Below are 25690 nucleotides of genomic sequence, written 5' to 3'. Positions count from 1 at the left end.
CCCTACAATAGTTTATTAATGACCTGGCTAAACAGAAACAAACAGGAGTATGGTTTGTTTATAAGCACTGACCAAGTCTGCAGTGGGGAAAAAATTAAAATTGTGGATTTGGTATTTTCCACGTTACAGGTAATTCAGTTCTCAGAAGCCTAGCCAAAAAATCAAAGTGGAGCCTACTTGATTGGCATTATAAAAGCAATTAAGTTAGAGACCTGTCAAAGATGTTAACATTTGGCTCTGTCTGCTCTACTTGTCTATTTTGACTAGTTGTAGAATCATTTAATGATTTACAGACCTTTCAAGTCTTAAGGCATGATAGGTGTATTAAAACTGTGACCCATTATTTCTTGGTCACATCATAAATTACTGTGTCATCATAAATATCTTCCTCTTTCTCACAGAAAGCTAGATTTTAATTCCTGATTTGAGTTTGAGGCTTTGTTTTGGGGTTGGTTTTTTTTAACCTGCAGTGGTAAACACTAAAATATTTTACTGCCTGTAAAGAAATAGTAATAGGAGAAAGGGATGTGTAATAAAATATAATTGTCAAAACAATTACATGTTTTAAGCTGCAATGTATGGTCACATAAAATTTTGCAGTCATTATTTCTAATACAATAGTAAAAAATTAATACATTTCAAATGGGAAGAATATTAAGTATGTTTGTTGGAAAAAATTGGCCTTTTTAATAGTTCAGAATTGTTCTGTTCTGCAATCAGAAACACATCAACCTAAACCTATCCATCCCTCCTTGTTTTACAGTTTGAAAAAAATTCCCCTCTCTTTTTTTTTTTTTAGGGGAGAAGGGAAATGAAAAGGAAGAAGAGAGGGGAAGCAAAAGGGGAAAGCACTTCGAATTTGTTACGGGAAAATATCTCTGGAAAAAAATTATAATTAAATTAACTAATCCAAAAGGAAAATTCAAAATAGAGTGAAATCATGTTCTGCATAACTTCTCTCTATTTTCAGGAAAGGCCAGTTTAAACAGGTATGACTGGGTGAAAATTTCAGCAAACTATTTTTTAAAACATCCAAACCTGCAAGGAAATGTGGGGTGAGGTCAAAGAAAAGCAGGAACTCTACACCAGGAACTTCCCCGCCCTTTGGTACAACCTCTTGGAAAGGCGATCATGTTACTGTATGTTGCCTTCCCAAACTTCATTATAAGGCTTAAATCTAAGATTAGCTGAAAATTAATCAGAGACAATTAAAACAGAGCAGTGTTGAAACACAACAGGTTTGCAAATGTGAAGTTAAATTTAAGTCCGGATCTAGCTGGGGTTTTTTGTACCAAAAGTTTACAATTAGTTTAAATTATTTTCAGTGTGCTGAAAATAACTACAATTACAGAGGTTCAGAGGAGAAAACTATACTTCAAAAATACCTAATTAATTATAGTATATTCTGTTACATTGTATTTATACTAAATAGACTTTAAATCTAATTCATTTATTTAACAACATAAATGTTATGTAAAAAGAAAATAGCTTTTAATTTAATCAAGAAAAAAAAAATGTATTAGGAGCTTCTGAACCTCTCCTTAAACAAGAAATGTGAATGTCCGGCTTTTACACACGCAGGTAGAACTCCCCTTGAAAGTAATGGAAGTTACATTCCCTGACTACAGGGAGAATAGACCTCTGAGAATAAATCTGTTAAGAGTTCGAGATGTATGCCATTTGCTTTCAAAGCTAAAATGAGCAATCATCAAGTACATCATCATTACTTAACTATCTCAATAAACTATACCAAAACTTTTCTGTGTGATAGCAGTTGTTAATTTTTTTTCAGATACACATGCAGAGATTTTTTTTCCCCGGCATACATAATGCTCAGTTTCATTTTACCCTTACTCATAGCTCAGCGTTCCTGGCCAAATAGGATAGAATTTTATCAGATTTAGGTTTCTGAATAATGAAAGCAAGAATGACGACGCCTTCAGTCTCCTTTAGCCTACAACTTAGAAATTTCTGCAAGTAAGATATCTAAGAAGTGTGGGAATTGCAGTCCATCCACCCTCTACCTCTACTGCAATGCAACAAAGAAAATGCAGCTCAGATGTGGACTTAGCTTTATTACTCTCTGAAACATAAAATAAATGTTGTAAGTAGCTTAATAAAACTATTTGCACTGGATCAGTTATTTGGCACAATTCATCTGGAATTTCACATCATATTCCTTTATAAAAATTAATTCTGGACAGGATTTTGCACTTTCTAGATGAACTCCATCTTAACCGTATCTGATTTTTATGTTCCATAGCGGAGTTGAGGTTGTTCAAGCAGGTCCAATATGTTTTAACTTTACTACGATTACTATAAAGTCTCTAGAAATATGCCTAAAATTGTCTTGACAACTTAAATAAAAGCAGATCTGTACGGAGTCTGTAATTGTACTGCGCTACATGATTTAAACTGGCTAATAGTGAGCACACACTGAGCAGCTGGGAAGGAAAAGACTGTGTGTGCTGGGAAAGAGGAGGGAGAGCAGAAGGAAAGGTTAATAAAGCAAAATGTTTCTCCCTTTTCTTGCTGAATATTAAGCCTCCGATTTACCTATATACTTGTATTACTATATGCAGGCAAGGCAACGTATATTATATAGCTATTTCTTTTTAGTCATGCTATGCTACTTCTTCTGTTTTTATTAGTATCTTGTATGTATTTTATGATCACTCTTTATTTTGCATCTTTGCATCTCTTTCCTGGTTACTTCCAGACACACAATGTAAATTTTTCAATTAAACGTGGAACTGCTTTATGTAAGGAACTAAGCAAAACGACTGTCTCACCTACAAGCTTAGTGTTAAAGGCAACACCTCAAACCCCCAAAAATAGTATTTATGCCACTTTTACAAATAGTTTTCAATTGGTTAATATAACTCAAGAATAATGACCAGTGCTGTACCAAAAAATCAGGTTACTTTTAACAGAAGCTTTTAACTGAATTAAGTTTAAAATAAGCAAGCAGCTAAACTCAGTATGACTAGTGATCATTTTTTATTTAAAATATAAAATAATTTGAAAGTCCATGAAAAGAAGCTTATAGAAACTTCAAGATTATTGCCACTGAAAAAAAAGATTTCAAGTTGTACTTACAGCTTACCCAAGGTCATCCTTTTTTCAAAGAATTCCTGAAGGTAACTTACAGCATTAGCAGAAATCAAACCCAGCATATTTGTGCACTTTTTCATTCAAGGAGGTTAAGTCAGATTTGTGGTTTAGATGCTCGGCAGATCCTAGCTCTACAGTATCATTACACTATGTCTTGGAACTGAAGCTTTTTACTAGTCTAATAACGATAAGGGCTAGATCGTATTTGCATGAGTGATGAGAGTCCTAAATGCACAGCAGAGACCAGAGTTCATGGTGGGTGTCAGGCATTGTGCAAATCTGGAAGTTACATATATTTTTATGGGTAACAAATACCATAGTCACTAGCAAAATTTCTTACAAACAAAGGAGATGGAAATTTTGAGTTAGTAATTTACATAACAACCCTCTTTAAGATTCTGTATAAAAATATAAAGGTTATACTTTTAATTATATTCTTGGGAGTCTCAAAAAAATAAATCTCAACCAACCTATCACTTTCATCTTCACATAACAAAAAACTATGAAACAAGCTGTTAACGGAACTAAGTGCCACAAGGTCATGAAGTAAAAGATCTTTTTATTTTCTTCTTTTCTTCTTCTTTTTTTTTTTTGCAGGAGAGAAAACAGTTTACAAAACAGAAAAAGACTTGTTCAATGAAACAATCAGCTTTAGTTACAAGTGCAAAAGTCAGCCATGTGTACTAATTCTCAGTAATTATGATGCAAAGCGAACTCCTTGGGGACTTAAAAGTCAACGCCTGGCAATGGTTGGGCAAACAGCAGAGTGGAGCTACTCAGGTGATACTGACCCCTCCAAAGCCCTTTGTGTTACTGAACAACCCGAACCATCCAAGTATCTGCTCCGTCCTCCCCTTCTTAGGTATTAATGCTATACTGTACTCACAGGGCTGGTATTTGAAACATCAAAATCTAGCATGCATCCCAGCACACAGCCCTTGCATAAGCAATGAATACACTCCAAGGAAACAGAAGCACAGAAGAAGGAAAATTTCACATCTGTGTTTGTAACACAATCACAGCTGAGAATTAGATGCGGAGAGCGGAAAGGTGATAGGGCAGGTGTCTTTTATAAAATTCGTCTTAGTTGGCTGCCCCTTTTTAGACTCTAACACATCATGCACTCCTGTCTTCTTGCCTCCCACATAAGCGATTACTACATTGTGAAATGAGGTAAAAATCCAAGGCTGAAAATTTTCAAAAGCATTCAACAGTGTCCTTACCATTTCCACAGTGAAATCGCAGGTTTCACATTGGCTTAAACAGGGACAAAAAGTTAGGCCACTACAATGCTGAAAGCTATAGGAAAAAGCCTGTCTTTGGCATCTTGTATTTTATGCATATATTTACACCGTGAGAGAAAAATTCACCCCAAAAATCTAGGCACCACTTGGAATGAGAGTCTCTGTTGCTAGTCTGAATTGGGTTTAAAATTACAAAAAAACCCAAAGACCACCTGCAGAAAAGACAAGTTCCAACCTATCTACCTGGCACTAGACTATGCCCTTAAGTGGAGCACTCCAGTTGAAAGAAAACTCAGGGCATTCTGCCACCGCACGTCTACTGCTACAACTTCATGCAGCATCTCATTGTTAATATATATTTCAAATACCAAATAGGACAAGCCAACATTTACAGCATGTTTAAAATACGTCTCAAGCCACCCATCTCTTAAAGCAGATACTTAGTTTACAATGAACTACTGGCAAAAAGCTTGCTGCAGCATTCTCATGAATGACGGGTCTCTGTAAAGAGTGCTTTTTGTACTGGATCAAAAAATTCACAGCAGTCTGTAAAAATAAAAACTCTAGATGAAATGACATTTTAAATGAAAATTTTGCTGAATTCTCTACGGCTAATATGTTCGTAAGACGTTTTATTAGTGTAAGGGGCAAATACTTTTTACTCTGCAAGCACTTTATTGCATTTTTCCTTCATTTACAGCATGCTTTTTATTTAGGGCTTTAGAGACCCACATTCTTCTCTCCCCCCCCCTTCTTTTTTTCTCCCCTGAATGCTCCTAAAGTTACAGAACAAGGGGATCCTACCTGGCAGTCTACAACAGGTCAGTGATCAAACAGAAGGAGCAGTGAGACAGCAGCCAAATCCTGCCCCATCTCCTGAGAATTACAGAAAGCCAGGGCTTCTCAGCCTGCAACGCAACCAAGTCACTGCACCCTGAGGCTCAGATAATCGTAGTACGCTCTCTGCAAGCACATACAGCACTAATCTCCGCACCTACTGAGGTTAAGACACAAGCATTTGTTTTTAAGTTGCTGCTCACTGTAGTTTTCGACACAGGTAGAAGCTGCTTAAAAATGTGACCTCATCTGTCTTATGACAGCAGAAACAAAGATAGACTGAAAATATACCAACATTGCTCTGCCCCAGTGATCAAAGCCGGTTTAAATAAACAGTGTTCTTTATCTGTAAAGTGCACTGGTCTTTGAACAACTATTCATTTTACCTAAAGTATTTACATTTGCTTGAACAAAATCAATACACCAGATAAAGTAAGCTGTAATATGAACAGACAGAACTAGACCAAACCGTGAAGTATTATCATTTACCCAGTAATATGCCAGTTGTTCATTAAGATACTACTTTGTGCAAGCAAAACACTCTTAAAAACTTAGTGGGTTTTAAATACAGCCTACATTCAGGAATGCATTATGTACTGAGTTAACATTACACAGCCTACGTCTGCTACGAACTCAAAGCAGCATGAGTAGTTTTTGCCATTTCAAAAAGCCAGTATCACTGCAAAAAGTGAAAATTAGTGGGCGCAATAACACATCAGGAAAGAAGTGACGTGGCAGAGTGGGTGCCACAAAGTAGTAACTAATTATTAACTTCTGGAAAGGTTAGCATGAATCCTCTTTAGGCCATAAGCTACAGCCAACATGAATAAAGACACATTCTTTATTAAGGAAACAAATTCTAAGCTGTGGGAATTATACAGTGCAGTTAAAAGGCACGATGCACAGAAAAATTTACCCTTTCATCAAGAACGGCTGGCCTATCTAGGAAAGAATTGAGATGCTCTAGTAGAGTCTGCTCTTGAACTGGATCTGTGGTTAAACAGAAGCCTTAGTCCACATAGTTGCTCTTACACACTGCACTTTCATGAATCTCATACGAAGGAAATTAAAGATACTTACACAGCCACCAGCAAGAATTTCTGCAGCCAGTGGGACAGAGCCATCTTTAGTCATAAACTTATCTCTCACAAAATCATTAACCTTAAAAAACAAACAGTTATGACAGCTGATAAATTAAAAGGTTGGAGAAAACACTCATCAGCTGCAAATTCTGTGCAACTGAAAATGCAAATACATCCATGAAGCTACCAAGCTAAAAGATATCAAACAAATCTTAGATTTTATATGACATATTGTAAAGCTGACTATGTTTTACTTTCTACAAAGATTTGCAGCATAATTCAATTATTTATTATTGGAAAAAGATAACAATCACTAATTGAAGAAAATAATTATCTGAAAGTTAAGGATAAAATAATTTAAGATTTTAGAAATGCTCACTACATTTACAAATTTAAATATAATTTCAAATTAATATCAGAATGTTCAATAGTAAGTTTTAACACAATAGTAATTTAATTAACAGCATTAAGTACCTTTCTTTTTTAAAATGCACATTACTAGCTTTAGTGAATACTAGCTTATTGGTGAATAATCAATACATTAAGATTGGGTTATAATAAGAAATTTTTCAGTGCCTTAAAATCATTCAAGAAATAACAAAATTACAGAAGTAAAACAGGGAAAAAAATTCATGCAAACAAGTTCCTTTCTTACCAACACTTCACTACATGCTCACATTATCTCCTGTTGCACTAGAGTTAAACATACAGGAACCACGTGGAGATACAAAAACAAAAGCCCTCCAAGTCCAATAAATAATTATTCATTTTTGCTAAGAAGTGAAACCAAAGGCCTGCACTACTTACAAACAAGCAGATGAACTGAACAAGTTGAATAAGCTTGTTATATTTTGGAGCGAGTCCAAAAATAAGATTTCAGTAAGATTCTTAAAATGTACTTACATATATATCTGCATGTGACTGGTATGCCACTTGTAATGTTCACAAGTCAGATATAAACAGTTGCTTTGTGGTTTTTGTAATTAAGTTTCTATCAAGCAAAAATGATGGAATACACTCTGCCACATCGCTGACACATTAAGGATAAAAATTCTTAATGTGCTAACTGTAACTAGATGGACTTTACAACGTGGAGAAATGTGAAAACGATCAATTTGCAAACTTACAGTAAGTTTTATGGCCTTCTCTGGTGCTACTCCTAATAGCTGCGGTAGCAGACCTGTAACATGGAAATAGAAAATTCAATGCATCGAGTAACTTGGTATTAACTAAACAAATCAACAAATATATGTAGAGATCACCACCTAGAAACGGGCAATTTTGTGTTATTATATTTAATGAGAGTACTTAAACATTCCATTTTCAGAACAAACTTTGTGCTACCACTTCAAGCGCTACCACTGCCTACACGTATTTGTTTCTTTAGCTTTTTTAAATCCTAATCGCTAAATCACTAAAAAGTGGTATTAGCTCACTTTATGCTTAAACACTAATACAGATTTGCCAACTATGCTTCTGTACTCTGTCCTAAACTAACTATTTTCTGCATCTTCACACAAAAATTAAGACTTTCTAATTAATTTTGTGAGATACACGATGCACCCACTTCAAAACTCGCGAGCGCAGTACCTTTTTCTGCCAAAAATAATGGCATTAGATGGCAGGACCCAAGGGGACAGGAAGCAAAATAATGCAAAACATTCAAACATGTATGACTGCATTCTTGAGCTCTGCCCAGCTAACTCACCAGTTCTTAAAACAAAGGAAGTTATGCTGCTTTCTTCCCAGGTATGGAATTTCCTATTTTATTTTGTCAGAAGTGATGCGCTACAGAACTGGAAGTGGGAATCTCTGACTGCCGGCTTCATTTGCTTGAAGTGAACGGTCGGTATTTTGTAAACTTTTGGACAATACAACCTAAAAATACGCGAAGCTTACCAACTAAGCCTGCGGCTAGAATGGTGTTGCAAGCATTCATCAGCATAACAGAATTAGGACACCATTCAGAAATGTGAGAAAATCACCCTGGCTAGAGTTCCTGGTGCAGACCCCCTTTGTTTTAGTAGCTCGGGCAGCACCTTTGGGCACTTTCTACAAAGCCTGACATTTTCACCTCTCCATGGTTTTATTTTTGGGGAAAAAGACAACAAGTAAGGTTCCACCTCTAAGAGCTAACTTGCTGAAAAGCATTTTCCTGAAGAGCTAAACGTCAGAATAACAAAGAGAAAAATGTATGTGCACTGGATTAGTGTATTCTTCCATCCTGCTACCATCCATCACCTTTACTGGTTACTACTGATGCTCTTAATAAGGAAATGACATTGGAGAATAGCACCATTTGGCCTGTGGTAGCAGGAGGGCCAGCCATCTTTATATACTAAGCCCTTTAAAATTTTGCACCTGTATTAGCATTTTGGTTTTTCAAGTGTCAAAAAGCGTAATGAATTGCATATACAGCTGATGTACACATACACCTAATATTTACCCAAGACAACTATGTTAAATAATGATCATATGGCTGAATATTCAAACAAAAGAATACAGTAACACTAAGTTCATATATAGATGCTCAAAAAAGAAGAGATTCTGCAGACCAAGTTAAATTTCAAAATTTGAATTTCTTAAACAGTTTTAGTTGCACAGGTGACTTGAATCCAGACTTCAATGAAAAACCATTAGGACAGTCAGAATTGTGTAATTCAATATTACATTTTCTGCAGCACTATGAAGAAAACACAAGGATATACAATGAATAGGTTTTTTTCAGTTTTAGCCTTATACAGACAAAATTATCTTTGTAACTGCCGTGATATTTACATCTTGCTATAGGACATGTGTGGCTTTGTATAGACATTATGGCTAATTAATTTGTATCTTCAGGGATTAAAAAACCATTCCATTTACTTTACAAGCACACTCTCTGATCCTAAGCCTAATCCAACAGAATTAGAGCAAGTCTGTAAGCAGATATGTAATTCCAAAAGAACCTGGAGATCATTAATTTTAAAATCACATATACATATACTACTACACCTAAGCTATATATAACATGACTTTGTAGTTATATCATATCAAATAAATTACAGAAACAGATGTTCTAAAATATCAAGATGTAAAATGGTAAAAATAGTCCTGTTGGAGATCTGTATGAACCTCCAGTTTTGGAAGCAACATAAGCAGGACAAATCAAATTCATTTTCACTAGACTGATCTGACGATGGCCTTTTTACCATTTTTTGTTTTTCAGCTCCTAAGACTTTGCATTTGTAAAGGCACTTGTAAAATCGCAGGAAAAACATGTTTATCTTGGCACAAGTTTTTTTTTCCCATCTGATCCACTCCTTTTGCACTCAAATCTGAATGGGACTGTTACGACTCAAAACTTTCCATAAAACGTCAATGTAGAAGAGAAAGATTAAATAGAACAGGTAGAAGTTCAACCCCCTCCCAAACCCAAAAAGCCCAACTGAACAACCAAAAACCCAGAGCATTTTTCTCTTTTTCTCTCTCTACTTCACACACGATTTTAAGGTATAAAAGTGCTTTGTAAGTTTAATTACAGATAATGCTGTGTCTATCTACTGCCAGATAGCATACAGTATTCTAAAAAAGGTAGCATTAATTTTAATACTACATTTTATAGTCTTGCTAGATACCAGCTAGGCCAACTGTCTCCAGCAGCTTAGGAAGGTAGAGGGACTCTTCGTTTGCTCTCATACTTATGTAATAAAGCTATCTGTAAGTGGTACCTGTGCATTCTACACATTATGACTATCAAAACTAAATTATCTTTTCTTTATCCCTTTGATGGGAGTCCTGAAACATTGTTGAAAGATTTCTGAACATGATAAAGGTGGTAAGTTTTGGAAGAAAGAAGGCACATCAAGGGACACGTACGAAAATGTCATTTTTCTGTTGAGGTTATCTTGACATTCTGGGAATTTTTCAGTGTTAACTGTGCATTAGCAGATCGGCAATATGACACATGCACAGATGTAGGACAGGCTTAGAAATATCTGTCTTAAAAATGCATGCCCCTCATAACATCAGAGAATAACATTTTGCTCATAGGCAGCCTGCTAGTATAGTATACAGCAAACATGTTATTCAACCCATGTTTATATATCCAAGGCTCTTTAGTAGCAATTACCACGTACCACTTCATATTTCACACACTATCGTAGTAGGACTCTATGGGAAGGTATATGTGAGAGAGAGCACCGAGAGCTGCATTCAGAGTTTACGACATCATACAAGGTACTTTCTGAAAGCAGTCTAAAGACATTGTGAATATACACGCAATAGCCCATCCAGCCCAGCTGCGGTGATGGCGTTGAGTAAAAAAATCTTATTTGGCCAAAGTATCTTTTCAGACGTTCAACAGTGAAACTGCAGTTTCACACTGTGTAACAGACGCGCTTTTCCCTTCGTATTAGAAAAACCCACTGACTGAAGGAGTTGTTGCTGAGTCTAGGTAAAATATTTGAAACCATTTGGACAACTGATAGAAAGGCGGTAACAGAATACTGCCAAATTTTTCTACTAGATGATTCACACAATAAATTGGACAATTAATGACCAGTTGCCATTCATGTACAGCTCCTTCAGACTGGAAATGGGGTATTTCTTGAAGATTTTGTGCTTTGACAGAACTTTGGAGTAGGAATATGCTTGTACTTCCATTCTACAAAAATGGTACTTCATTGCATACTTCTGGAGGAAAGCTTCCATCGTGGTCATTGTATCATTAGCATGGGAGACCACCAGTAATAATGAATTTGGATGATTAAAATCTAAGATTAGAAGGCATATGGAGTCACAGCAGTGCTAGAAGCACCATTGGAAGAAATAAAACTAACGAGTTCTTTAACAGTTAATGATCGCAGATAACAGAGTCTTCCACAGCATTTCCTGTCTTTCATCCTCAAGGAGAAGTGGCATTAACAGCATGGCTACTGAACATTTTCATGAGCTACATTTTATCTCTGGTACCTAAATTTCCCATAGAATTTCTATAAAGTATAGGTGAAATAATCTCTATTACATGCACTGCTTAAGACTGTGAAGCATTCTGTGACTCATTAGGTGGACTTCTGATTAAAATGATATTAAGAAATGTAGGTGACCTCATCAGTTGGAAGAGATGTTGACAAAACACAGCTTCCAAAATTTTATTGTATTTGCATATATATAAATACCTGTGAGTTTCTAAATATGTATTTCAGGTATAAATGTAGACACAACAGTAAATTATAGGTATATGAGTATTCTTTTCAGCCATGCTGAGAAAGAAATGGATTAAAAATTTATCTCAGATGTACAGCCTTAAAAAAAAATGAATCTAACAACACAGCATTCAAATAATGCATATTATAAAGATTCTACAGAGGTTTATATCATGTTTGGGTTTTTTTTTTTAAAATCAAAGTATCTTCTCAGTGAAAACACTGATTATCCTTAGAACCAAATTCACATTAAACAAAATTTAGTGCTCTCTTTATATCCACAAGATGGTGTAATTTATCCTTATATGAGGTGGTGGTTTAGAACATGGTGGTTTTGCCCTTTTCAAGTTTGGAATAAAATAATGATACAAAAAAGAAAAACCAGTTCATTTCACCGGATGGAAATATGTGCCTTGCATTAAAAATATCATCTGAAATGGCTGAGTTCAGAGTAGGGTTTATAATTCCTGCTTGCTTTCTTGCAGTGCAGCATGACAAAGAGACCACCGCTCCAAATGTTTCCACTGTATTTTTTTTAAAAGGCTTTGCATCACTATTCAGCTAAGCAGGAGAACTCTACCAATGACTACTTCCTCCTCCAGTGGGGAAAAAAACCCACATTTACTTAACTCTGAACCCACCACAGTGTAAGAAAGAATAACAGTTACCAATGAGCAGCAAAAAGTAATGTACTCTGTAGTCTGTCTTACCTAGTGTAGTATTTAAGACTAGAATGAGATGATTCTTGCTATAACTTTACTGCATTAAATTCCGTAAATATACTAATCTATAAAATGTTCCTTTCAAATTTCCTTGTCCTCTCAAGCTTAACTGGAAACCTTCATTCTGCACTCAGTTGCTCAACTTTCTCCAACATAATCTCCTTAGAAATCAAGCAACAGTACAAATTTACAGAACTGCACAGAGGAAGCTCCACATTTTTAAGGAGTTTTCTCTATTTGACTCTTTAAAAAGAGAAGTTAAATCAGGGTGCCCTTTAAGTAGAGAATCTGTAGAAACACAGGTCTCAATTTGTCTCTGAAATGATGGTGTTCTTTGCCATCACACAATTTCTACTATATAATCCAGAAATTAGATTATTGCCCTGGGTTTAGAAGTTCAGCTCCACCAAACTGTCTGAGATTTCATTATTCAGTACTCCTTGGAAGACTGAAAAGTAGTAAAGGGGATGGGGAATGGAAAGACAAGTTATACTGATGAAGGTTCCTAAAGCTCCCCAAATTTGGCAATAAAAAAATCACTCCAAAAACACGACAAGCAAATGGAGTTAAGAATACACATTTATGACATTTCTGAGGTTTGTTTTTCCAGGTGAAAAAATCACTGTGCTTCAGAGCTTCAATGAGACAGAAGCAGATAATAGTGGAATTCTGCATATTTATTCTTTCAGGATCCTGGAAAAAGCAGACATACATTTGCAGGGAATACATTTTGTTCTTTAGGCAATAACTGGGAATTTTTACGATTCTGATTGCTATAAATTCTTACAAAACAGAAACCATGTCAATACTCTTTATTAAATTATTAGGCCTACTCAAAAAATTGCCTCAAACTCAGTCAATAATAACAGAGCCTTCCAGTCTCCAACTGTGCTGAAATAATTACAAAGTCTGTATTTTGCAAAGGACCTACTTAGCCAACCTCCAGTAACTGAGGTCATATGTTAAAGAGAGCACATGTATCACACCACTTACTTTTAACGTTGTTTCACACATTGTCTTATAAACGGTTAAGTTTTTTTTTCAGGTGCATATAGCTTTGCCACATCATAACAATATTTTACTGAAATCCTCCGTTCTTCATTCCTGACTCAACTACTTCTAGCAATTAATTTCTGTCATTACAATATTGTTATTTTCAAAAGTTAAAAAAAAATTCTGAGCAAGCCAGCTAAAAATGAAATAAGTAACGCAAGTTTCAAATCCTCCCCAATGAATACGGCAGAGGGGGGATACGCGATCTCAGTAATTGGGATACCAGAAATATAAGTTGCTTTATCTCTGTGACAGAGAAGAACTGCAGTCTCATGCAGTTCATGATTCTTTATGACTACTTCTGCGTCACCTGAACTTGCACCATTGATGCCATAACCAGGACAAGGACAAAATAAAAAAAAAAGCCACCATCTAACTGCAGGCACTTACCTAGATACCCAAAGTGAGGATGATTTACACCCTGAACAGAGTAAATGAGCTTTTGGAGCTTTCTCCATTGATTACAAAGGGAGCTTGGAACAGCTAACTTCATAACTTGGGAGTATTAGTTATGTATACAAAGCTAAGTGGGCTGAAACCCAGCTAATCTCTCTGGCTGACTCAACAGTGACAAGATAAGAAGAGGTATACATAAAACTTGATAAAGATGACTATTCCCAATGATTAGTGAAGTACATGCAACTGGTTCAGAGAAACCTTTTTGTCACAAAAGATATCAAAAAAGGAGATCTGGTTAATAACAAGGTACCATATTTTCTCTATGTTTTTATGTTTTTAAATAGAAGGAAAACAGTTAAGAAAGAATACTGAAACAAAAAAAACAAAAATGGATGATCTAACTTCTATCAAACAGGACAAAATATTCTTGGTACTAAGGACTGCTAAGGAAATGAAAACTTGACTAACAGTATATTTTTGCTGTAGGAAATAGATGAGGAAGGAAAGGACAGAAAGGTCCTACAGAAATATTCTCATTACAATAAGGTTTTAATTACTAAGAAGTTTGCAAACCCTTTACCTATAGCAGAACAGAAGCAAAAACACAAACCAGGCAAAATTGAAGTCTTAATAAAATAGGCTTAAAAATCCAGAGTTCCGCTAAACTCTTATTAGTATCTTATCATTAGTATATACCACCTTTCAAACTTACCTCTATAAAGCCCAAAGAAACCTTCGTAACGTAGCACTTTCTTGAAGCAATCAAAGCTATTTTTATACATAAGCTCTCCCACAAAAGAGCCTGTAGAGCGCTGGTTTTGCATTCGAGTTTTTACCAGATCAATTGGGTAGACTGCAGTGGCTCCAACAGCTGCAAATAAAAATCAAGCTATAAGAAAACATGATTTTGCATTTGCAGTGTTTGACTGCAACTGTCATCTTCCACATTTATATCCCAAATATCAGTTGTATCTTTTTTCTCCACAATATATTCTGGATACATTAAACTACCTCCCACAGTTTTAACCAAAAGCACTTCCTGGCCCTACCTCATTATTAATCTGATTCTTCTGAAACTGGTTTGGTGACAAATCAGATAGCAACACCACCTGCAAACTCCAATGGCTCGTAAATTCCAGAACTCTTGTAGACCAGATGACCTCTTCCCCGTCAATCTTATAGTCATCCCATCCCTTAGACACTGCTTCAAGGGAAAGACTGAGAAGCCTTCCACGCTTAAATGAAAGGCAGAAGAAGGGCAGAAGAAAAGAAGAAAAAACCCAAACATTGAAGAGGAATGTTCTTTTGCTCAGCCATGACTAACCTCCAGCAACTGAACCAAGGGCAAACCTGTACGCTGATTCTGCAATCTGGATGAGAACAGGTCGAGACAGATCGCCTGGAGCTTTCTGTCAAGGCAGGATTTAAAACAAAAGGAAAAACAAGAAAAATAATCAGAACATTGTATTTCATGAGAGAACATCTCATGATCAGACAGATATAAGTAAAAAGATACCTGGAGAAAATCCTACAATACACTGAGGATTTTGTTTTCAATTATTATTTCTTTTCCACTGATTTCTAAGTGCCATATAATGTAGCCTCCTCAGATTGGAATAGCAAAGAAAAGAAAGACTGATACTACTCCAAAATCAGTGGTCCAAATGTGCATATGAGGGCACACATATTGCATCTTAAGTCATTAATTTTCTACAGCTAAAAGCAAATCCAGTTTGGAATTTCTTTCTACTATCGCCAAAACCAGGTATACCTATTACTTCTCAGGCTATCAAAACAAGTATTCAAGCATTGTTCATACATATTAGCTAAAGGAGAATAATGTTTCATAAAGCACCCCCACAATTTCATTTTGCTCACAGTATATAAGTGCTAGATTCAACCCAATAAAAAATAAATTTCAGAAGTGCTTCAGATTTAAAATTGCTATCTAATGAAACAAAAGAATTAGGAAAACAAAGTTCTGCAAGGGTGTTAAGCGTTCCGTACTTATTAACACTTTTTGTAATACTTTTTTTTTAGGATACTACAAGTAAAAGGACAAAATAAAAATATGGATATATTTTTTCCTGAAAATGTGTTTAGGCTTCAGCTAATATTCCAGTGTGGCTGGAGTTGGCCAGAAAGTAAGTTGAAGGTACCAATGTAGCTGAATATCTTTTCAGTCTCAGCATCAAGCAGCTGACATCAAAAAGGAATTGGATGGAAAAATGAAAAGGTAGGACACAGATGCAGAAGAAATGGTAAGATTTAAGCAGGTTCGTATGTCCTAGCCTCTTAAAATGGCATAAATCATACAAGCAAAGATAGTGGCCCCAAAGCAAAAATTGGAGAAGCTGCTACTTCCACCATCGCATTTTTGGCTACATTTTACTGCCACCTATTGTAACTTACGTTACTTGATATTCAGTCCAATGCAAATGCTTTTAACTCCTTTAGGAGTCTTCTAGGAATAGATGGTGAGCTTTCTTCAGATTTAAAATTGCTATCTAATGAAACAAAAGAATTAGGAAAACAAAGTTCTGCAAGGGTGTTAAGCGTTCCGTACTTATTAACACTTTTTGTAATACTTTTTTTTTTAGGATACTACAAGTAAAAGGACAAAATAAAAATATGGATATATTTTTTCCTGAAAATGTGTTTAGGCTTCAGCTAATATTCCAGTGTGGCTGGAGTTGGCCAGAAAGTAAGTTGAAGGTACCAATGTAGCTGAATATCTTTTCAGTCTCAGCATCAAGCAGCTGACATCAAAAAGGAATTGGATGGAAAAATGAAAAGGTAGGACACAGATGCAGAAGAAATGGTAAGATTTAAGCAGGTTCGTATGTCCTAGCCTCTTAAAATGGCATAAATCATACAAGCAAAGATAGTGGCCCCAAAGCAAAAATTGGAGAAGCTGCTACTTCCACCATCGCATTTTTGGCTACATTTTACTGCCACCTATTGTAACTTACGTTACTTGATATTCAGTCCAATGCAAATGCTTTTAACTCCTTTAGGAGTCTTCTAGGAATAGATGGTGAGCTTTTGGGAGCCAACTCATTTGAATTAATCCCAGCACAGTCAACATTTAGTCACTGCTCAAACAAACAGAAAACCGCCACCCTAGATACTCTCTTGGAGCGGTGGTGGGGGTGTTCGCATGTAGGGGAAGGAGGAGAAGAAAGAGAAGCAAAGGAGATGCATGTGTACACACACACACACAGGCCTGACAGTCCTAAAAATGTAGCCTGCATCAACTCATTGTGGTCAAACTGGCGTCTCCGCACAGACCCAGAGCAGGAAAAAAAAACCCAACAAAAACCCCTTAGTCTCACAAGACACAAAGTTAAGACTGCCTTAAAATAGAGACAGAGAAAGAGAGAAACAGAAACAGAGGGTTAGTTTTTAATCTATCTGTATAGAAACTTGTGTCAATAAAAATGATATGCTACAGTAATATGAAAGCTAAAAAATCAACAGGTTTGACATTTAAAGAACACTCCTATTTCTTTTTGCCTCAAACACAAAAAAAGTTCATTTTCTGTTATACCACTGAAAGTCAATATCCTTTAGTTTTTGCAAATGCACAGAATATTAATGCTTTTACCGAAACTGTGATGGTAGACTAAACATAATCTCTTATATTTTGATATTCAGCAGAGCATAAGGCAAAGCAGAGAATACTCTGAAGCCGGGAACATGCATGTGTGTGTTCAGAACAAGGGCTGCCATTTCCTAGGCTAGATGCTGAATTTACCATCCATATTCGAAGCAGGAAGTCTTCTTTCCTCATTAAAAAGAACAGAGAGCAACAGAATCACAAAACACGAACACCTTAATTAGGTATACACCTAATATTTACTGAATAGCTGGATGACACTCATATACATTTTATCTTTCCAAAGTAAATTTACATTTAGCCTGTCAAAATGCAGCACACAGAAGAGATGGAGAGGACATGACACAGGTTAAAAAGAAATTCTAACAAGAAGGTATTCCTCACAGATATTACAGAACACAAGAGAAAAGCAACTTAGCTGACCACACAGAAGGAGGTTGGCTATCTATTTACCTGGCACTGGAAACAGATAATAGCATCATACTGGCTTCTGTTCTTACCTGCCTCTGAGCCTCGGCGAGGTTGTAGGGCAACGTCCCTTCCTCCAGAGGAGCAATTCTTTCGATATCAGCTAATGTCATGCGCCTGAGGAAATTAATTCAGCTTAGCATTTGCTTAGAGATGGGTTTTCAGATCACAAGAAGTTACCTGCATGTGACCACTACACTACAATCTCCTGTTCCTCAACACCACCTCCCAATCCTTCCAAGAAGGAGAGAGGAGGAAAGGAAAGAGAGGAGGATAGATAATTCTCCACTTACCCCCGTGGCTCATATAGATCTGCTAACTGAAACAAGATGTCAACTTCCATGGGTGTAACCTGACCAAATTTCTGAGCTGCCAGAACAAACTCCTCTGCAACAGAATAAAAATACAGAAAAGAAAAACTAATCAAACCAGAACAAATAATCCAGAGCATCCCAGTATTGCTTTATATCTTAGTATTAAGTAGAAGATGCCGGTGGGGGAGGGAGAAAGGGAATAAAAGTGACCCACCACAAAAGTGTTCCTGCCACTCCATAAATGTATGTTTTAAATGGTCTATCCTTCATGCAAATAAGTACAACTCTCTGGTCTTAAAGCTTAGTGCTATCAGCAGGATTTAGGATATTTGACATACGGTATCAATCAGTCGCGGGTCAGAGGGAAAAAAAATAAAAAGCAAACAGAAAAAAACCCCAAGAGTCAAGAGATGTGGAACTTTTCATGCATAGTCCCAGTAGGCCACATTAATGAAACTTTGGCGTTGCACAGGGAATTCTCTATAAAAGTGGTTAGATATAGCAGATAACATCTTGTTCCAAGCTTGTAGATCAGCTTACTGTGCCGCCAATACAAGTTTATGGAATTCTTCAGCTACCCTTGAAGGTCACTTTAATAGGCTGCCAATTTGGCAGGAGTCCTAGGAAGTTTTTTAAACTTTTAAATATCTTTACATACTTTCCTCACCCTGCCCCCACCGCCAGTTTACTAGGACCTTTTCCTGATTGAAACAAAATGAAAAACCTGGAGGGTGGACTCCAACAGGAGTGCTCAAAACTGAGTGGTGTACCAAGGAATGCTAACAAGGCAGGCTTTCTTCCCCTCCCATTGATTTAAAAGCATACAGATGAGGTCTTTCCCTTCACCCGCCCCAACCAAACGCCCAAGGAAACTTCCAGACTGCAAACATTTCTACCAACCCTTAGTGACTTCCACATCTTTTCTATTTCCAGCCAGAGTACTGTAGATCTTTCTAATGAGCTCCATGTTGTTAAGGAGAGAATTAAATCCATTAAAATAGGAAAAGCTGACCTGATGGGAAGTGGTACCTCCAGCAGCCTAGAGTATAGACAGTAAAAGAAGAAAAGAGAAAGGAGACTGTTACAAGACTAAGAAAAATCTTGAAATAAAGGTTTTCAAACAATGTTATTTTACAAGAGCGACAGTAGCACAGGGTTGCTTTTTTTAAAAAAACTGCAGAATAAAGAAAACTATGAAAGATTCTTATGTTACTGAAACTAATCATGACCAGAATGTAAAACTCTCCCCACCCTACAAACCTAAACAAATACATATGCAGGATTATAACAACATAACCAGTAGTAATTTACAAAGTTCAAGTTTCAGTACCGCTTCAGTTGGAAATGTTTCATAAGTTGGCTTATTTCTAGTAATGAGGAAATCTACTTCTACATGTAAAGTACATTACTATACAGAAAATTTCAACAAAATCAAAACATATTCTGAAAAAGGTCAACTGAAACATTTAAATTCACAGGCATTTCAAGTTACAGAAAAACAGCAGTAAGCTCTCAGGCTTACATCAGGCAGTCAAACAAAATGGGAACAATAAGGCTCGAACAGTTATTCATTCTCAAATGAGAACTGAGCCTAAACCTTTATTTTAAAGTGGTATTGGGTCTGCACACAGAAAAATTATTGGATCAATTCCCTATTTAAAGTATAAGATCAGTGATCAAGCAAATTTCTGAAAACAATGCATAAGCTTGCAAAATTTAATTGACCTTGAAGGAGAATAAAAAAATCTTATCTTATGTTTTATGAGAGAGTATATGACCCAGGAAAGCTTGATAACAAGACTGGGGAGAGAATCAAGGAAGAAAGTATCAGATCTCATTGTCAGTCCCTAAGTCTTCTGGCTATGCTTTTTGCTGTATGCTTCTTCCAACATTCTGTCCAGAGTTTGCAGTTCTCATCACTTCACACATCTCCCTGGAATTCTCCCTTGCAAGTCAAAGCAGAACGGATTTCTTTAAACCTGGATATGGCCAGACTTTGGATTACTTGGAAAGTGCTACTACAAGTTCTCAAAACTAGAAACTGGGGTCAAAACCGAACGTATCTTTTTTTTTTCCTTCAGTGAAATTGCAGAATTGTAATATTTAATTTGGTTTATACACTTCAAGCTGAAAAAAAGTGTACACTCAAGCGTAACAACTATCAGTTAATATATAGTGAATGTCCCTGGGTGATGTTCCAGTTCATACACTGTCCCAGGTGCTTGGAAATTACACTCAGGAGCTTAGAATTGACATTACAAAGCAAGTCCTTTGAGGATGACTTCTTAAGTGGGATGCAATGGAATTTTGACATATTTGACACAGTCTACTACGACGGAATGACTGGAAATAGTCAGGCAAACTCTACATTTGTAGGCCATACTAAGGTTCATCCGCATGCTTTGTCTTTTGTCTCAGGAGACCGGGAACATTGAGGATACATATTCTGCAATAAGGGTTAACTTCCATATGTGTACATAATAACTGCTAAACTTAAAAACATGCATCCATAAGTGGGACTACGTGCCACTTATAGTGGTCGAGGTACATAAAAAAGAAATCCCATGTCTGTATCCCAGGTCCTTCCCAGTTGGGATACCAGAACTACTCACAGCTACTAGACATTCTTCTACAAATGGTGTCAGCATGTGTGGCCGGATAGTGACCATAATGTCCCTGAAGTCCATAGCTGTGACTCTTCCGGCCTGAGCATTGTCTCTCTGCACAAAAGCTTGTTTTGCATGTTCTAACTGTATCTCCTGAAAACATATGGGGGGAAAAAAAAAGTTAGGTTCAAAATCATCACTTTAATAGCTAGATTGCATTTTATATAATGCAATCCTACAAGATATCTCACACTTAACAAAACATGATTACATGTAATCTAATTTTAATTGGATATTGTACGTGTAACTTTCAGCCTTTTCTATTGGTGGCATATATGGTCTCTATCATTGAGCTCAATGTCTAGGACAACCATCATGATTTCTCTGCTGTCTGGACATTAGGTCATGCAATTAATTTAACTGAGAAATGGAGGGCACGTATCAACACACCAGTGCAGGTAATCTCCCACTCATGAACATTAAAGTGTTCCATGATGTGTATTAGCCAGTTTATCGCATGTGTCACAGCAGGTCAAAATACTTTCTGTAAAAGCGTTTGCTACTCCTTGAATGAGGACAATGCAATCATCAGAGATTTCCACATAGACACCCACTAATCTTGAAAGCATTCCCTCAAAAAGAATCCTCATTTAAAACATGAAGTTATTTGTCTACAAAAGACACCAGCAGTTTAACTTAGAACTCCTTGTATCGCGACTGATTAAAGATCAGTTCTCAATATTTCAGCAGTAGTAACAGGCAAAGATCAATCACAAGCATTATCTGATGCAACCACCTGATAATCTCATTTTGTGATTCAAATGTACCCCTGAGAGAAGAGGGCAGAAAAAAGGCATTTAATCTCTCAAAACTGTATCTTTTCCCACTGTGACCTTCATCCTTTCTTCATAAATTATTGTTAGACTACTTTCTTCGGTTTTTTTTATTTTTCATTTAAATGGAACAATCCTGCACAGATAGTAACTTGATAATACATACAAACTTTTTGTTCAGTTCTACAGGTTTGCCAAAACCAAAAAAACCTTTTGGTGATGTAGTTAGACTTCCCAATCTATATTTCTTTGCTGAATGGGGGAAAACAAATCATTGCCATGTCCTCCCTTTAAATTTCAAGGCTTATAAAAACTTCTTCACTGGAAATACAGTGCTTAGTCTGAATACATTTTCATAATCAGTTATTCAGAAAATGGAATCAGAGCAAAAGTATGTCAGCAATACTAAGCAAGTCTTGCAGTGAACCATGACACTATCCTATTATTTCCATTATATTTGCAAATATATGCCTCAGAAGTCATATTAAACCAAGACTCAGGCTAGTCAAGAATCACCAGCACAATGTATTAATGGTGAATATTATCTCCTGTAAGTTGATACTTATCTCACAGCACCATTCAAGGGACTAGGGAGTGAAGGGCGAAAGGCAATTCAGCCGGCGCAGGATCAGACCTGCCGGAGGCCTGCAGCCACCATCCCTCCTTCTGCTCATGCCACGGCCATTGATGCACGCTGCCACTCAAACCATGCTTGTCTTTTCATTTCAGTCTCCTGACCTCTCCAATTTTAGTCCTAATTTCTAATTAAATCACCGTACCCTGACCTGAAAAATATGATGAAAACCTCCTAATATATTAGGCAGAAGGAGGAAAGGGGTGTGGGGGGAAAGGACTGATCAATGTTTCAACACTGCGTTTCACTCGCAGAATTATTCAGAAATTTCTGCTTTTGATGAGAAACGCTTGTGGGGGTTATAATTTGAAGTGTTACAATTTCAGTTCTGTCACGTTTCCTTTACATTACAGCCCCCTATGTGGAGGTGTTACAATTCAGCAATAATATTCACTCTGGCTGGATGCAGCCCTGTAAGCTCTTGCTTCACTCCAATTGTGACTGTAATTTCAAGAGAAATTTGGAAGCAAGCAATTTTGGGAGGTTTACAGTGGGAGGAGCACAAGAACACAAAAAAACTTTGTCAGCTTGAGGCAGGCAGCTACTCAGGAGGCAGAGAGCTCTGAAGAGGAGTTAGGTATAGTAACTCTTGTATCCCTAAATACTCACCACATAGCAGGTGGAAATGTATGAACAAATGAACAAAAATGTTTGTCATTAAGTGGCAGCATCACCAAAGAAAAAATAAATCTAATTTAGCAGAAGAATTACAGGGGAAACTGTGAATGTTGCTTTCTCCTCCTTCTCTCATTCAATTTGTTTTAACCACTGAAACTGCTGGCAGTGTTGTGCTGGCAGAATCCAGCACTAAAATGCAGTAAAAAACCTGGACACCACTTGCAGAAGTCCAATCTGTTACCATCTGTGTACACCCGTCAGCAAGTTTGGAGGTACGTATGCCATTGGTGGGACCTTGGCTGACAGTGATGTCTCAGCCACAGAAGCAAAGCGGGGCTCACGTTCCAGAGAGATACATTAAGTGCATGTTTCTTGTCATCACCCAGCTAATTGCAAAAAGGCTGTTACTACTACAGTTGAGTACAAGCCAAAACACCCCATCCTCTCCTTGCTAACATGATTCCTTTCAATCTTCTTGGTACATGTGGAACCCACTAGAGAGAAGAATTTAATCGCTTGGTTAAACAGATGGTCAAGGACTCAGCGCTGCCATTTGCCCATACTCTTGTCAGCTAGGAAAAGCCGCTTAGCTGTAGACAGACAGCAAGAAAAAACTCTGAATAGGATGATGTCAGTCTTCTGGAGCTCCCTATTCGCACCTCCTCCTTAGTTCAGAAATGAAATGGTTTAAGCATACTGCAAATAGATACAGAAGACTCATCCCACCTTCTCAGAAAGGTAGGGTCTTTTTAGGCTACAGTTATTTTGAGCTGTGCTACGCATTTTCCAGTTGTACTGAGCAGAAAAAAGCACAGGGACCTTCAGCCACGTGACATTCCCAAACCATGACCATGGCAGCGACACAGCATACAAGAACATGCAGACCACTACATGGTAACACACTTAGTCTCAAAACTAAATTTCTCCTATAAAGTCTGTCACAAAAAAAACAGACAGATGTCACTTCTCTAATCACTGTACATTGCATAACAATGCAATAAACTCCTTAAAGTGTTTAACTCAAAAGAAAGGCTATCCATTCCCTCAGTCTCCAAGCCTGAAAGTTGAGACATCTCACAGCATGACTAACTACAGTTCAAAATGAGGCTCACTAGCTACTAGCAATTTATCAGGGAAATCTTTATGAGATGTTCGTAACATCGCCTATGCTGTGTATATGCACCTAATATAGAAAATACCACCTTAAAAATAAACTGAAAAACAATAAATCAAAGTTGTAGTGTTTAGAGATGCTATCTGACTTGCAATAATTTTTGTTTCACCTATTTCAGTCCAATATTGTTTACCTAGACAGATTAAGATTTAAAGAAATACAATCCTCATTGCTTTGCAATACAAAGTACACATCCTAAAGAACCTTCTCCAACTAGACTTTCTGTAAACTTACACGTACTTAGGAAGCAAGCTTCTCCCTTGATGCTAGAAGTCCAGAATTCTCCCAGGTAGCACAAGACTTTGTGGAAAATTAATTTGCACATCACGGCAGGCATGCTGGCACCAGAATTTTCATGAAATTATTTCCTATCTAGAGATTTTACCTCAGCTTTCACTTACAGCTCATTAAAAGCTTCTTTACTTTCCACTTAGATAGAAATTTATGTTTGGATTCCATCACAATGGATCTACAAGTCATCAGATACAGCACAATTCTTGCCACTGGAGTAGATCCCGGGGTTCAATTATGAAGAGTACTACTTCATCAACTAATATGCTGGGCACAAATAAATTCCCAGACAATGTGGAAATGGATTTACCAGGCCCACATATAAGCATATGTTAAAATTCATCCTGCAGAATAGATTTTACATGCTGAGAAAGGGGCCAATGTTGCTCTTAGTGAAGCAGACTTGCCACTTAAGTGATGATGGCACATGACCATATCCAAACAGATATAGATGTGACAGATATATAGCGGAGACATATGAGCTAATTTTAAGCTAGTAAAGTAAGAAGCAGGGTAAACAACACACCTTGAGCTCTGGGTTGATGCAAATAGATTGTTAACTGTATTAGAGCCAAGCGGTTTGGAGGCTATACTTTTGGGCATCTCTGTTACTGTAGACAAAAAAAGTGCTGGCAGGATATAAATATTCAGAATCCCAGATAAACACTTCTTATTTAAAGCCAGAAGAGATCCATCTTGTGCATGGATAAAATATATTGTTATTTACCACGTACCTTCAGCTTTGCCAGAAGTGATGATCAGCCCAAATACTGCAACAGATAATGAATATGTAACAACTTTATGTGGCATAATAGGACCCAACGTGAATGAATTTGAATCTAGCCAGATTATTTCATTAAAAGTTGCAAATTGCATTGTACTTACAAAGCAGTACCTGAAGCACCTTACAGAACCATCTGGTCCATGTTAAGTGCAATGTAAAGAGCATTCACACATCAGGAATGCAGAAAGGTAATTTGGTATCCACTGTGGTCTCCTGCTGTCTAAGGTCCAAGGTCTAGACATCAGACCAAGAAGACTGACTCATGCACAGGCAGAATGTCAGAAAGAAAGGATGAGTACTAAAAGTTACAGAGCTTAAAGGAAGATTTCCGTGCCTGTGAACATTAACTCTCCTATTTGCCCTGAGAGTCATTTCTGCGCCCAAACTTCAGTATCTATAATACAATGCTGCAAGGCAAGAATCAGCAAGGAAACTTATGTGTTTCAAAGATTTACAGTTCTAGAAAGTGGGTAAACAGATGTACCCAATTTCTGTGACTGACTGAGCATCCTAACAGATTGTACTGATAGCAGACAACTTCAGCAGAGTCTTAGGACAATTAATTTATTTGAAAGTCCTTGATGCCTGCACCAATGCTGAGAGCATCTTTATTAGCAGCCTTAGAACTTTTCCTGAATGCATCTCACCTCTCTAGAGGACACCCACAATTGTCATCCTTATTCTCCATGTTTATGCTCTTCCCTCTTTCTGT

General features: G+C 36.9%; 1 protein-coding gene across 1 annotated transcript in view; it reads right to left on the bottom strand.

Annotated features, from left to right (window-relative positions):
- Positions 1-25690, bottom strand: part of SLC25A13 (solute carrier family 25 (aspartate/glutamate carrier), member 13) — an 83023-nt gene that overhangs the window by 24789 nt on the left and 32544 nt on the right. The window contains exons 5-12 of the mRNA XM_009330493.1: positions 20651-20797; positions 18939-19077; positions 18018-18111; positions 17757-17841; positions 14962-15046; positions 14350-14508; positions 7405-7457; positions 6276-6356 (exon numbers count right to left, since the gene is read on the bottom strand). Of these exons, the coding sequence (XP_009328768.1) occupies positions 6276-6356; positions 7405-7457; positions 14350-14508; positions 14962-15046; positions 17757-17841; positions 18018-18111; positions 18939-19077; positions 20651-20797 (843 nt within the window). The remainder of the gene's footprint in view (positions 1-6275; positions 6357-7404; positions 7458-14349; positions 14509-14961; positions 15047-17756; positions 17842-18017; positions 18112-18938; positions 19078-20650; positions 20798-25690) is intronic.

The sequence above is a fragment of the Pygoscelis adeliae genome, unplaced genomic scaffold (genome assembly GCF_000699105.1).
Source record: "Pygoscelis adeliae isolate BGI_AS28 unplaced genomic scaffold, ASM69910v1 Scaffold27, whole genome shotgun sequence".
Taxonomy (NCBI): domain Eukaryota; kingdom Metazoa; phylum Chordata; class Aves; order Sphenisciformes; family Spheniscidae; genus Pygoscelis; species Pygoscelis adeliae.
Note: the sequence above shows the minus strand (reverse complement) of the source record. Positions and strands in the feature narration are given on the sequence as shown.